General features: G+C 41.9%; 1 protein-coding gene across 1 annotated transcript in view; it reads right to left on the reverse strand.

Moving 5' to 3' along the window:
* Window positions 1-5,623: 5,623 nt before the first annotated feature.
* LOC143928222 (calcium-activated chloride channel regulator 1-like) overlaps window positions 5,624-13,448 on the reverse strand; it is a 100,255-nt gene continuing 92,430 nt past the window's right edge. Inside the window, exon 14 of the mRNA XM_077452971.1 lies at window positions 5,624-6,108. Coding sequence (XP_077309097.1) covers window positions 5,735-6,108 — 374 coding nt within the window. The 3' untranslated portion in view covers window positions 5,624-5,734. The remainder of the gene's footprint in view (window positions 6,109-13,448) is intronic.

Raw genomic sequence — 13,448 nt, forward strand, 5'->3', positions numbered from 1 at the left:
CAAAAACTCATTGAAACTGCAGTCTCAAGAACAATGTATCAAACCCTCTCTACCTCTGAGGAGACCTATGTCAACATTGAAGCTCAACTTAATGACATACAGTCCGAAAGTGTGTAACACTGGCACTATCATCGAAATGTGTTGAGATAAAATAGTCACACAAAGAGGAGGGAATGTTAGAAAAGTTTATTGTGTGACTATTAGAAAAACAATATTCCTGAGACTGATTTTTAAAACTTACTTCTGAGCACATTGTTGTATTAACTTGTTGTATTGTTTTGTCTTAACTAACTCCATAGTAAGTTGTAGGATGACTAGGTTAACTATATATGGTAGCATAAGATTGTAAAGGAAACACTGATTAGCCAAAATAAAGTACTATCAGGTACCAGACACGCTATCTATGTTTCCTCAGCCAATAGAACTATAGAGGTGGGATCACTAGGTATGAGGAGGGGGGGGGGGAGACACATTCTTCGGTGGGATTCTTACTGCAGCTTTTGTTCTGTAAGCATGTCTCCCTTTTGTGGGCCACATCAGAAATAAATTGTCTGCTTCTCAATACATCTGGAGTTTTGAGTGATCACAAGAGAAGATTCCTAACAGTATTTTTTACATGTTTCTTATGTTTTATGTTTGCTTATACCAGTGAAGTAACCATTTTTACTAAATTAAATTGATTCATTCAGTGTTTACTATTATGGTTAGCTGTGATTGGCCACAGCTAATCACATGGTACAGATATACTGGGATTGGCCCTGTATGTACCATGTTATTGCTGTGACCAATCACAGAGATCAGCACAATTGTACACAATGAATATCATGAATCAAAATACATTCATTATGTACACTTGCCATGTGATCTCCTGTTATTCGTTAAAGCAATCACTGATCAGTCATCCGCACCGCAGCCGCATTTCAGGAGGATTTCATATGACATCCACCCTGAACGATGAATGTCCTGCTTGGCCTGCCATTAATCTATAGGCCAGACAGGAACTAGTTAAAAAAGGTCAGATATAAGCAGTATGCTATAACATTGTGTTGGGTGCATCTACATACAAAAACATTTGCGCTACACATGTATTTTTTAGAAATCATGAATCAGACAGACAGAAGTACAGTTAAAACACACTTGTCAGACAAGCCAAAACACCAGAGCCAGAGATGATCGTAGTAGAACAGCAAGCAGGATCTGGAGCCAAAAGGAATGTCAGCCAAGCAAGTCTTTACCAATAACACATGAGAGTGTCTCTAGAGATGTGACCAAGAAGGCAGAGATCATCTGGACTGGACGGCTTAAGTAGGCAGGACTGACGAGGAGGATATTATCAACAGTTGATTCAATATGGAGAGATAGGAGTTGGCAATTAGCCGACAGCTGAGCAACCAACTTTGAGAAGGAAGGGCTGGGCCCAGCCCTGACAATATTGCTATGCATGCTGGAGTGAAAGTAATAATTCTAGGGCCATCATTCATAGTTAACTCTAAAATAATGACCATGATCTGTAAAGGCTTTAAAAATATCACTTATGAACAGTTTTGAGTACCGAAATTTGTTGCCATTTCACAGGCGCATGACGTTTTAAAGGTTGACATGTGGGGTATCAGTTTACTTGCTGCAACCTCATCTTTTATGGCATCGACCAAGCTGGGCCGATGTAACTATGTATGAAATATCCATAAGTGGAAATCCTCGAACTACCAAAAGTGTTACACTACACTACACTAACCCTTTCACACAAACCTTTTTATCAGCACATTACTATTTAACCACTTCCCGACCAGCGCACGACGATGTACGTCGACAGAATGGCACGGTACAGGTACGTCCAATATTCAATGCCGCCCTGCCATCGGGAGCGCGCTGCCGGCGGCACGCTCCCGCGCTGGTCGGGACCCCCGTGAGTCCGGTCGCGGGACCCGCGGACTCGATCGCCGCGGGCATCCCCGCGATCGTCTCACGGAGCGGCCGAATGGAGGAAATGCTGTGTAAACAACATTTCTCCATTCTGCCTAGCAACTAGTGACGCTGATCTCTGCTCCATGTGATTGGAGCAGAGATCAGTGTTCACTAAATGAAAGCCCAACCCCCCCACAGTTAGTAACACACCCCTAGGAACACTTAACCCCTACACTGCCACCCACTGGTTAACCCTTTCACTGCCAGTGTCATTTACACAGGAATCACTGCATTTATATAGCAGTGATTACTGTATAAATGACAATGGTCCCAAAAATGTGTCAAAAATGTCCGATGGGTCCCCCACAATGTCGCAGTCACAATAAAAATCGCTGATTGCCGCCATTACTAGTAAAAAAAATAATAATAAAAAATTATTAATAAAAATGCTATAAAACTATCCCTATTTTGTAAACGCTATAACTTTTGCACAAACCAATCAATAATCGCTTATTGCGATTTTTTTACCAAAAATATGTAGAAGAATACAATAAATAATAAATAAATTGCGGCGCTCACCATAAAAGAATAACTAATCAATAGTACACTAAAAAATATAAATAGAAAGTGCAATAAGTGTGAATCACCTCACAAAGTGCAAATAGTGCAATTAAATAAATGCAATTCAAGTAATTGCTGCGATAATATATGTGCTCATATAATAAATATATGTCCAAAATGCAAAATCCGAGAACATAAAAAATGTGCAAAAAACAATTTTAAAAGACACAGTAAATATATAAATCATAAATGTTCATAAATTCCCATTCATGCAGATGCTTTGTGAGCTATAAACAAAGTCCATGCATAAAAGTGCCTTCCACGGTGTGTACTGATCCAGTGAATCAATTCAGTGCCAAGCCAGTGCACCACCTGTTTCCCCCAGCCTCTCACCTCCAATACTTGATAAAGAAGCACAATTTAAAAGCCAGAGCTATTTCCTCCACAATCATCCAGTGGCTAGTATCCAGCTGACTTTTTCTTTCCCAGGTTCTCCACCTCTCACATAAGTAAAGAACAGAAGGACAAGGGGGCTCTCATGTGTAGTATCCAGATGAAACGACTTTAATAACAAACAATAGTAACTTACAGTTCAGTAAAAGACAGCGAATAGATGTAGTAACAATCCGAACTTCCGGTCTCGGCCGCGACCGGAAGTAACAAGTCCAATACCACAGCTCCTTCCCTGACGCGTTGCGTCACGATCACATGACTTTTTCAAAGGGTAATACCCTTTGAAAAAGTCATGTGATCGTGACGCAACGCGTCAGGGAAGGAGCTGTGGTATTGGACTTGTTACTTCCGGTCGCGGCCGAGACCGGAAGTTCGGATTGTTACTACATCTATTCGCTGTCTTTTACTGAACTGTAAGTTACTATTGTTTGTTATTAAAGTCGTTTCATCTGGATACTACACATGAGAGCCCCCTTGTCCTTCTGTTCTTTACTTATGTGAGAGGTGGAGAACCTGGGAAAGAAAAAGTCAGCTGGATACTAGCCACTGGATGATTGTGGAGGAAATAGCTCTGGCTTTTAAATTGTGCTTCTTTATCAAGTATTGGAGGTGAGAGGCTGGGGGAAACAGGTGGTGCACTGGCTTGGCACTGAATTGATTCACTGGATCAGTACACACCGTGGAAGGCACTTTTATGCATGGACTTTGTTTATAGCTCACAAAGCATCTGCATGAATGGGAATTTATGAACATTTATGATTTATATATTTACTGTGTCTTTTAAAATTGTTTTTTGCACATTTTTTATGTTCTCGGATTTTGCATTTTGGACATATATTTATTATATGAGCACATATATTATCGCAGCAATTACTTGAATTGCATTTATTTAATTGCACTATTTGCACTTTGTGAGGTGATTCACACTTATTGCACTTTCTATTTATATTTTTTAGTGTACTATTGATTAGTTATTCTTTTATGGTGAGCGCCGCAATTTATTTATTATTTATTGTATCACTAGTAGTGTGGAGATCACTATTTTTGCAGGCTGCTTCCACACTTTAATATGATTAAAAATTTTTTTTGGTTTGTTATATATAGATTAGTAAGGTGAAGCGCACTAGTACCCTCTAATTATATATGTAGAAGAATACGTATCGGCCTAAACTGAGGGAAAAAAATATTTTTTTTATATATTTTTGGGGGATATTTATTATAACAAAAAGTAAAAAATAATGCATTTTTTTCAAAATTGTCGCTCTATTTTTGGTTATAGCGCAAAAAATAAAAACCGCAGGGGTGATCAAATACCACCAAAAGAAAGCTCTATTTGTGGGAAAAAAAGGACGTCAATTTTGTTTGGGAGCCACGTCGCACGACCGCGCAATTGTCAGTTAAAGCGACGCAGTGCCGAATCGCAAAAAGGGGTCTGGTCTTTGACCAGCAAATTGGTCCGGTCTGCAAGTGGTTAAAAAAAGCAAGCGGTGGGGACCAGTCTTGCACTCGGAGGATTGGCGGATTAGATAAGTAGATCTCTGCTCTGAAATTCCCCAGCACAGCCCCACCCCTTTGCAAAACTTTTTTTTGCCCAGAGTTCTTCTTTAAATAATATTTGCAATAGCACGGCAGATAAACACTGTAATGGTTGCATCACTAGAGGGTCCATAAATTGGGACATACTTCCAAGCTAAACATACAGCACTGCATGTGGTGGTGAGTATTTAATCAAGGGTGCATTCACTTTGTGTTTTGCCACTGGTGCAACAATAGCTATCCGTTATAACAGGGGTGCCCAACCTTTTGAAGAGCGAGGGCCACTTTAGCGACTTTGTAACCAGTTGTGGGCCACAATGAGCAGAGTGGGCAGATGACAGCTCCGCGTCCACTCTGCCTATGCCAAGGGGACACAGACACAGCCCACTCTTCTCTATGAGCCCTCTGATCAGATCAAATGGAAGGGACCGGATCCACTTCTGTTTTTTTAGCAGATCCGGTTGGAGGTAGGCAGGTATAAACGGACACAAGTCTGTTTACATCTGCCGCTCCAGAGAGGTGAATGGAGGGTGCGATTGGGTCAGACTGATCATGTTAATGGGACCTAAAACTGCTTTTACATTTATGGTCTGCGGTCTTCCTGTGGGTTAGCTGTACTTTGCCAAAGAATTCTATTATATCCTACAGGTGTGGTACACTTTCCGAAAGTGCACCAATCCCACAGGTAAAACCATAAGTCTATGGCTCAGTGCAGGTAACCCTCAGGAGCTCTGCTCTACACCTGCAGATCAGTTTGAAAGCAGCCCAGTAACCACTGCAGGACAGATATGTCCCTATATACACTGTGATTTTAGTAATAAACTTGCTGTCCCAGGCAGAGTGCATTTGGTATCACTCCGCCTATGACAGGAGTCGGTGCTATACAGGAAGCATTGGCTTATGCAGCTTTGTTCCGCAGCTGCTTGTTTCTCTACCGCTGGCTTCATTCACAACACTGATGCTCTGGCATGGCGGGTAGTCAACCTGCAATCTGGGCTTGCCAACCTGCCATCCCAGAGCAGGAGGTCTTGGGCCACATCAGATGGCTCCACGGGCCACATGTGGCCCCTGGGCCACTAGTTGGGCACCCCTGCGTTATAAGAACTTTCTTGTGGGACACCAGTTTAAAATATGTCCATGAGGTACCCTGACAGCAGTGCACACAATATTCAATGGTAGAAAATATCAACATTTATTTTTTTATTAAATTATAAAAACAGCATTTTGATCCTTTCTCCTTATTTCTCACCTTTTTTTTTCACTCAAAATATATAATACATCAATATTGGCGTTTTTTTCTTACAAGACAATACACAGATAATACCACCACACCTGTAGTAAAGAATACTGCTAGCAGAATCAGCAACACCACGGCACCTGTCGTTGAATTGGATCTTGGATCTGGAGGTATGAACAACAATGCCTTCGCCAAGTTGGAAGGTTCTGACATTTGATTGACTTTGTCTATAGCAACCAAGACAAAATAAAGGACAGTGCCATTTTTAATAGTAATATTCTGTGGAGTAAAATTGAATATCTCCATAGTGCCAGCTGGCAGTGGTATGAGCTCTGTTGTATCGACTACTGTGCCATTTTCAAAGTTGTCCAACAATTCCTCTCTGTTGTGACTCATTCGCATGTCGTATCTGGAAGCTGAAAATAAAATCACAGTGTAATTACAACTCACAATCATAATTAAAATTTTTTAACTAGTTAGGAAAGATCATGCTGAATTCAAATTGTTAGAATAAAGTGTACCATTCCTTATCACAATATGCATCTGAAACATTAAGGCTAAGTTCACACTGGCATTAAAAAGCAGGCATTTGAGAGGCGTAAAAAACACCCTTCAAACACCGATGCACAAGATACATTAAACATAACAATGGGGGTTATTTACGAAAGGCAAATCCACTTTGCACTAAAAGTGCAAACTACAAGTTCAAAGTGAGCTTGAAATTGGACTGAAAGTGCACTTGGAAGTTCAGTCGCTGTAAATAAAAGTAGATCTGAAATGAGGGGAAGCTCTGCTGATTTTTTCATCCAATCATGTGCAAGCTAAAATGCTGTCTTTTATTTTCCTTGCATGTCCCCCTCGGAACTACAGCGACTGCACTTCCAAGTGCACTTTCAGTGTAATTTGAAGTGCATTTTGCACTTGTAGTGCAAATGGACTTGCCTTTCGTAAATAACCCCCATTGTGCTATTCACACTATCAAAACCTGAATTGTTAGCGTCGCATCGCTCCAAAATTGAAGCCCCATGTCAAGTCAGGAGGCACTTAAAGCTTTTCAACGCCTCCCATTTAGGTCTGTTTTAAAGCCGTGCAAACGCTCTGGCGGGCGTTTACGCCATAGTTTTGGTGCGTTTGCGGCGCTTTAAAATTTGTTTATTTCTGTAATTTTTTCATTGTGGAGCAGTTTTACCTTGTCTTATTGCTCATTAAACCCACCAAAATCACGCATAGGGCATTTAGAGAAAGTTTTTAATGCTTGTAAACTGCCCCATACTAAAGCTCATTGATTCCTATCTGACGCCCATACTAACACTATAAAACGCTATAGGAGCATTTGTTGAGAGTTAGAAATTTAGGCAAGTGTGAACAAGCCCTAAAAAATGCACTCCCTTACTGGCTGATCTCTGCAGTTTTTAAGAAGGTAGACCGAGTGATTGCATATTAGGGCCCTTTTACACTGTAACTGTTCCCTGGGACTCAACCATTCTCCCTTTGCGCTACTGAGCCTTTTATCTATTTACAGTACACCTTTGTGTTTTAATGTCTGCAATGCAATGCACGTGCCATACTTCCTCGTAATAAAAATAGTATACAAATATATATATAAAAAATGCAACTTAAATTAAGAGTCCACTTTTCATATATAGCAGCGCATAAACACTTTCAACCAAAGTGAATCAACATCAGATTGAGGGAGAGCTGGTGGTGGCAGCGGATGCGGCTCCTCTGCAGAGCTCGGGGCATGATACTTGGATTCTTGTCCACCATCAATTGAAATACTGCAGAGACCACCTAGAATTGCACGTGGAATAATTTCTTTCCGGAGAATAGAGAAGACAAGTTATACAGAATTGCAGCAAGAAAATTCGGACAGTGGTAACGAGGAATTGGACGTGGTGTGGCAGTTACCTATCAAGAGTCAATATAGAGAATCATTTACTATCTGAAAAAACTGCGTTCTTCTCCAAGGGATACATGTTCCATTACTTCTAATTTTTAAAAGGAATCTATTGTATCTTCAAATTCCAATAAGGGAGACATCTAGTGGCCGAAGAAGAAATGTGCAATGGTATTGTGAAGGCTCTTGATTTCATGTGTTCGGTGAGTGCATTCCCAAAGGGGGATCCTTTTTGACCCACAAGTGGTGTATTACGTGGTAGAAGCTGTCCCTAAATCACAATAAGAACTGGTAGATCGAGCACCATTCTTCCGGACACTGAATAGGACTAATGTTGATTCACTTTGGTTGAAAGTGTTTATGCGCTGCTATATATGAAAAGTGGACTCCTAATTTAAGTTGCATTTTTTATATATATATTTGTATATCGTTGGTTATAAAAGCAGCAGCTTTGAAGTGTTTTTATATATAAGTGGTGTACCGCTCATATATTATATATGATTTTTGCATATTCACATCCAAAAGCGCAGAGCAGTATGCTATTAGGGCTTGTTTTTATAATAGTTTTTAGCATATATTTTATATTATAATAAAAATAGCATGTTCCCATCTTTATCTCAAAAGTGCTGCAGTGCAATGTGTTTTCAAAAATATTTTTTTTTGCATTTGGAGGCCCATTGCAGTCAATGGCAGCACATCAAAATGCATATAACATGCATTTTGATACACTGGCAACAGGTATTACAAGCCTTGGTCAATGGTTGTTTAACCCTATCCACTCCAAATTATAAGTTTAAAAACACTGAAAATGCACATCAACGTGGATCAAATTGCATGTCAAGGTATGTTTAATGCATGACAACGCACCTGCCTAATGCTACAAAAAAATGCATCTCCGTGTATATGCATAGATCTAAATAGTCCCTTAGTGTTTGCTCCCTCTAGTGGCTAATCTATAAATTTGTGAAATATGAAAAGAAAATGAAAGAAAATACAATAATAATAATATAAAATATGTGCCCACTAAAAATACTCTATATTTTATCTTTAACTGGTTCCTGAGACCCACATATTGTACAGTATATACATATATTGTATTTGACACAAAAGGAATCAAAGGCATATACTTTTTTTTAACAAGAAGTCAAAAGCATATACTTAGCGAGGATGCAGAATTACTAAAACTCTCAGTGCAAACATCAGGAAAAATTGGAGCAGAGGGATCAGGAGATGTAGAGTAGGGTTGCCACCGGTACGGGATTTACCCAGACAGTCCGGGTTCTGAATCATCTGCCCAGTTTTCAGACTGCCTATCACCCGGACAGACCATTCAGGCAAGGGGAGCTCCATTAGCATATGTGCCACTGTCATTGCTTCTCCATAAATACACAGTGCTGGAATCTGAAGCTCATTTCTGTCTCGCCCTCCAGGCTCCTGCAGTGTTCTCTGTTATCTCTGACTTAACCCACTCCCCCCCCCCTCCAATCACTAGTGTGGTGTGCGGAGAGAAGCATGAGGCGGAGCTGAGAAGTTCACTACTCAGGCTGGCTGCTGCTCACACTACAAGCAGGGAGGAGGTGAGCAGATTGTTTTTGTCTGAGGAGTCTCCTAGGGTGGAAAACGGACATACTTTCAGGATTTGTTTTGCAGGAGTTGCAGTGAAGGGTTAAGGTGACAAGAGAATCGGAAGTGTATGTGACCAATATCTTCCAAGCCTCACACCTCTGTCTATACGAACATCCCCCATCCTCAGTCCAGATAATGTGAAGTCATTTATGACCATTTATTATTCCCGTGTTTAAGTGGTGAGTCTACATTTCTGATTGTACAGACTCAGAGCTTGGTTAACACAGGGTTATATGAATGGTCATACATTACCGTAACATCATCTGGACATGCGGAGTGCTAGGAGCTGGCAGTTTTCCTTGAGTAGTACTGTTGTATATAATCAAACAAAAGCTATTGTGCTCATCCACTAATATTTACATCACTATTTCTCAGCCCCATACTCCCCCAGCTTGCATCACTCCCAGGCCACTTCATACATCCAGCTGGCAGACATCAGAGCTGCTTCCTACCCCCTGCTGAGAGACATCATTCCATATTCACTGACTTTCCCAACTGCCCCATCATACCCTCTACACTCCTCTCCTGTACATACTGCCCCATCATACCCTCCACACTCCTCTCCTATACATACTGCCCCATCATACCCTCCACACTCCTCTCCTATACATACTGCCCCATCATACCCTCCACACTCCTCTCCTATACATACTGCCCCATCATACCCTCTACACTCCTCTCCTGTACATACTGCTCCATCATACCCTCTACACTCCTTCTCTGTACATACTGCTCCCATCATACACACTGCACTCCTCTCCTATACATACTGCCCCATCATACCCTCTACACTCCTCTCCTGTACATACTGCCCCATCATACCCTCTACACTCCTTTTCTGTACATACTGCCCCTGTCATACACACTGCACTCCTCTCCTATACATACTGCCCCATTATACCCTCTACACTCCTCTCCTGTACATACTGCCCCCATCATACCCTCCACATGCCTCTCTTGTACATAGTGCCCCTATCATACACACTGCACTCCTCTCCTATACATACTGCCCCATTATACCCTCTACACTCCTCTCCTGTACATACTGCCCCATCATACCCTCTACACTCCTTTTCTGTACATATTGCCCCTATCATACACACTGCACTCCTCTCCTATACATACTGCCCCATCATACCCTCTACACTCCTCTCCTGTACATAATGCCCCATCATACCCTCTACACTCCTTTTCTTTACATACTGTCCCATCATACACACTGCAGTCCTCTCCTAGACATACTGCCCCCAGCATACCCTCCACACTCCTCTCCTGTACATACTACCCCATCATCCCCTCCACACTCCTCTCCTATACATACTGCCCCATCATACCCTCCACACTCCTCTCCTGTACATACTATCCCATCATCCCCTCCACACTCCTCTCCTATACATACTGCCCCATCATACCCTCTACACTCCTCTCCTGTACATACTGCCCCATCATACCTTCTACACTCCTCTCCTATACATACTACCCCATCATCCCCAGCACACTCCTCTCCTATACATACTACCCCATAACCCCCTCCACACTCCTTTCCTATACATACTGCCCCATCATACCCTCTACACTCCTTTTCTGTACATACTGCTCCCATCATACACACTGCACTCCTCTCCTATACATACTGCCCCGTCATACCCTCTACACTCCTCTCCTGTACATACTGCCCCATCATACCCCCCACACTCCTCTCCTGTACATTCTGCCCCATCATACCCCCCACACTCCTCTCCTCTACATACTGCTCCCATCATACCCTCCACACTCCTCCTGTACATACTGCCCACTGCCATCCCCTCCACATTCTTCTCCTGTACATACTGCCCCATCATACCCTCTACACTCCTCACCTGTACATACTGCCCCATCATATCCTCCATACTCCTCCCCTGTGCATACTGCCCCCATCATACCCACCACACCCCTCTCCTGTACATACTGCCCCCATCATACCCTCCACATGCCTCTCTTGTACATAGTGCCCCATCATACCCTCCTCACTCCTCTCCTGTACATACTGCCCCCAGCATACCCACCACACTCCTCTCCTGTACATACTTCCCCCATCATACCCTCCACAATTCCTTCTGCCGCTTTGCATGTTGCAGAGCTCGGTTCCTCTAAGCTTCAGCCTGCCACATTAATGTTGGCTCCCATGAGGCAGCCATCTTTAAACTTGGGGGCCCCATGAGTTATCAATCTGCCCCTGGCCCAGGCTGTGGCTACCCAGTAGGGTTGCTCACTACAATGGTAAACCAGGAGTGTCAACTTTGTTGACTCTAAAGTAAAGGGGGACTCTTGTGATTAACACCATATGATTAGAAATGTTATTTAATCACAAAATATATTTATAATGTATACTACATAAAAATTGCCTTGCATTGTAAAAAGGTCATGAATTTAATGTACTACTGAAAAAAATGTTATAAAATTGCTGTACGCTGCTAATGTGTTAGGGTTTGACTTGAAGAAAAGGTGGCAACCCTAATGCAGAGTTATATGACAGATTGTTTCTCGGGAAGCTAGGAAGGGGAAATCCTGGTGACAAATTCTCAACCTGCATCTCAAAGGCCAAGAAATTTGTGCAGAAAAAAATGTACATTGTAAAAATAAATATAGAAAGACAATGTATTACATATCTGACAATGTATTATTGTATATATGACCATTGTGTATGTATTTTAAGGTGTGTTACCTAATATCATGTTTTATGTTCTACCATTGTCTTTAGTAGGCCCTATAATGCTTTTCAATGGATCAAAAAATGCATACCACATGCAGCACACCACATAGAAATGAATTAGTATTATTTTAAACAATGGTTAACCTGTGTACACGCATTGACATGCCCTAAAACTGCATGGGTTAAAACACTTAAATGTAAATGAACCCTTAGACTTTAAATGTTTTAAACTAATAATTTTAAAAGCCCTTTCACACTTTTCAGGCATTTTAGCGCTAAAAATATTGCTTGTAAAGCGGCTCTCAAGCATCCCCGAGTGCTTTCACACTGGGGCAGTACGCTTGTAGGACCAAAAAAAAAAGTCCTACAAGTAGTGTCTTTGGGGCAGTGCGGAAGCCATGTATACACCGCTTCTAAACCGCCCCTGCCATTAAAATCAATGGGCAGCACTGCCGAAGCACCTGTAAAGCACTTTGACAGTGGCGCTTTGTGGGCACTTTTAACCCCTTGTCAACCCCTTCTTTGGTGTTAAAAGCACCCTGCCCCTGCCCGCACAGTTCCGGTAAAGTGCCGCTAAAACTAGCTTTACCGCTAACACAACCTCTCTAGCAGTGTGAAAGGGCTCAAACGGTGTGTAGTTAAATTGGGTAGTTATACAATTTCCTGGAGTCTTGAAACTCTGGCATCATCGGCCGCTTTATTTTATTATTATTATTTTTATTCCATTTAATTTATTAGTCTATAATTTTTTTTACTTTCATAAAGCTATAAAGCTAATTACAACTGGCTTTATTGTATATTTTGTCTCTTCTTTTGTAAAAGTCTTTTTATTGGAGTCTATCTCCAGTCTTTTTTTTCTTAATCTAGGTTCCTGTTAAAAAAGTTTGCAAATGAATACACACCCAGTCTATTCTCCAGCACTCACCCTCCACCACCACTGACCTCCATTCCTCTTCCTGGTTAAATAACTTAGCTCGGTAAGCTCAGGCTGTCAATGACACATCCTCTGGGGGGTGTGTGGGCTAAGCTCATAGTATAAAAAAGGAGAGAGTAGTGCTTAAAGAGGAAGTAAACCCTGATGAGTTTACTTCCTCGTTCATTCCCTGCAAAGGCAAAGAATAATGGACTACTATGCATCGCAGAGTAGTCCATTATGTGTCACTTACCTGACACAGGAGCAGTGATGTCACCGCTGTCCCCTGTAGTCCGGCACATCCATCTTCTCGGTGGGGTCTCGCTGCTCCGCCACTGTCATTAGCCGAAGCCGCGATGATGTCACTCCCGCGCATGCACACGGGAGCTTACACGCGCAGCATCTTCGTCGTTGACGATGCCGCGCTCGGTGCGCCTGCACGCTGCTGTCTACAGCGCATGCGCCGTAGACAGTGGTGCCTGTCTTTCGGCAAATATCTCCTAAACCATGTAGGTTTAGGAGATATTTCTTGGACCTACAGGTAAGCCTTAATCTAGGCTTACCTGTAGGTCAAAGTGTGTTGTAAGGGTTTACAACCACTTTAAATGTCACAACCAATAGTGTAGTT

This window comes from Lithobates pipiens, unplaced genomic scaffold (assembly GCF_037356315.1).
Source record: "Lithobates pipiens isolate NorthernLeopardFrog02 unplaced genomic scaffold, aLitPip1_a1.2 Scaffold_23, whole genome shotgun sequence".
Taxonomy (NCBI): Eukaryota; Metazoa; Chordata; class Amphibia; order Anura; family Ranidae; genus Lithobates; species Lithobates pipiens.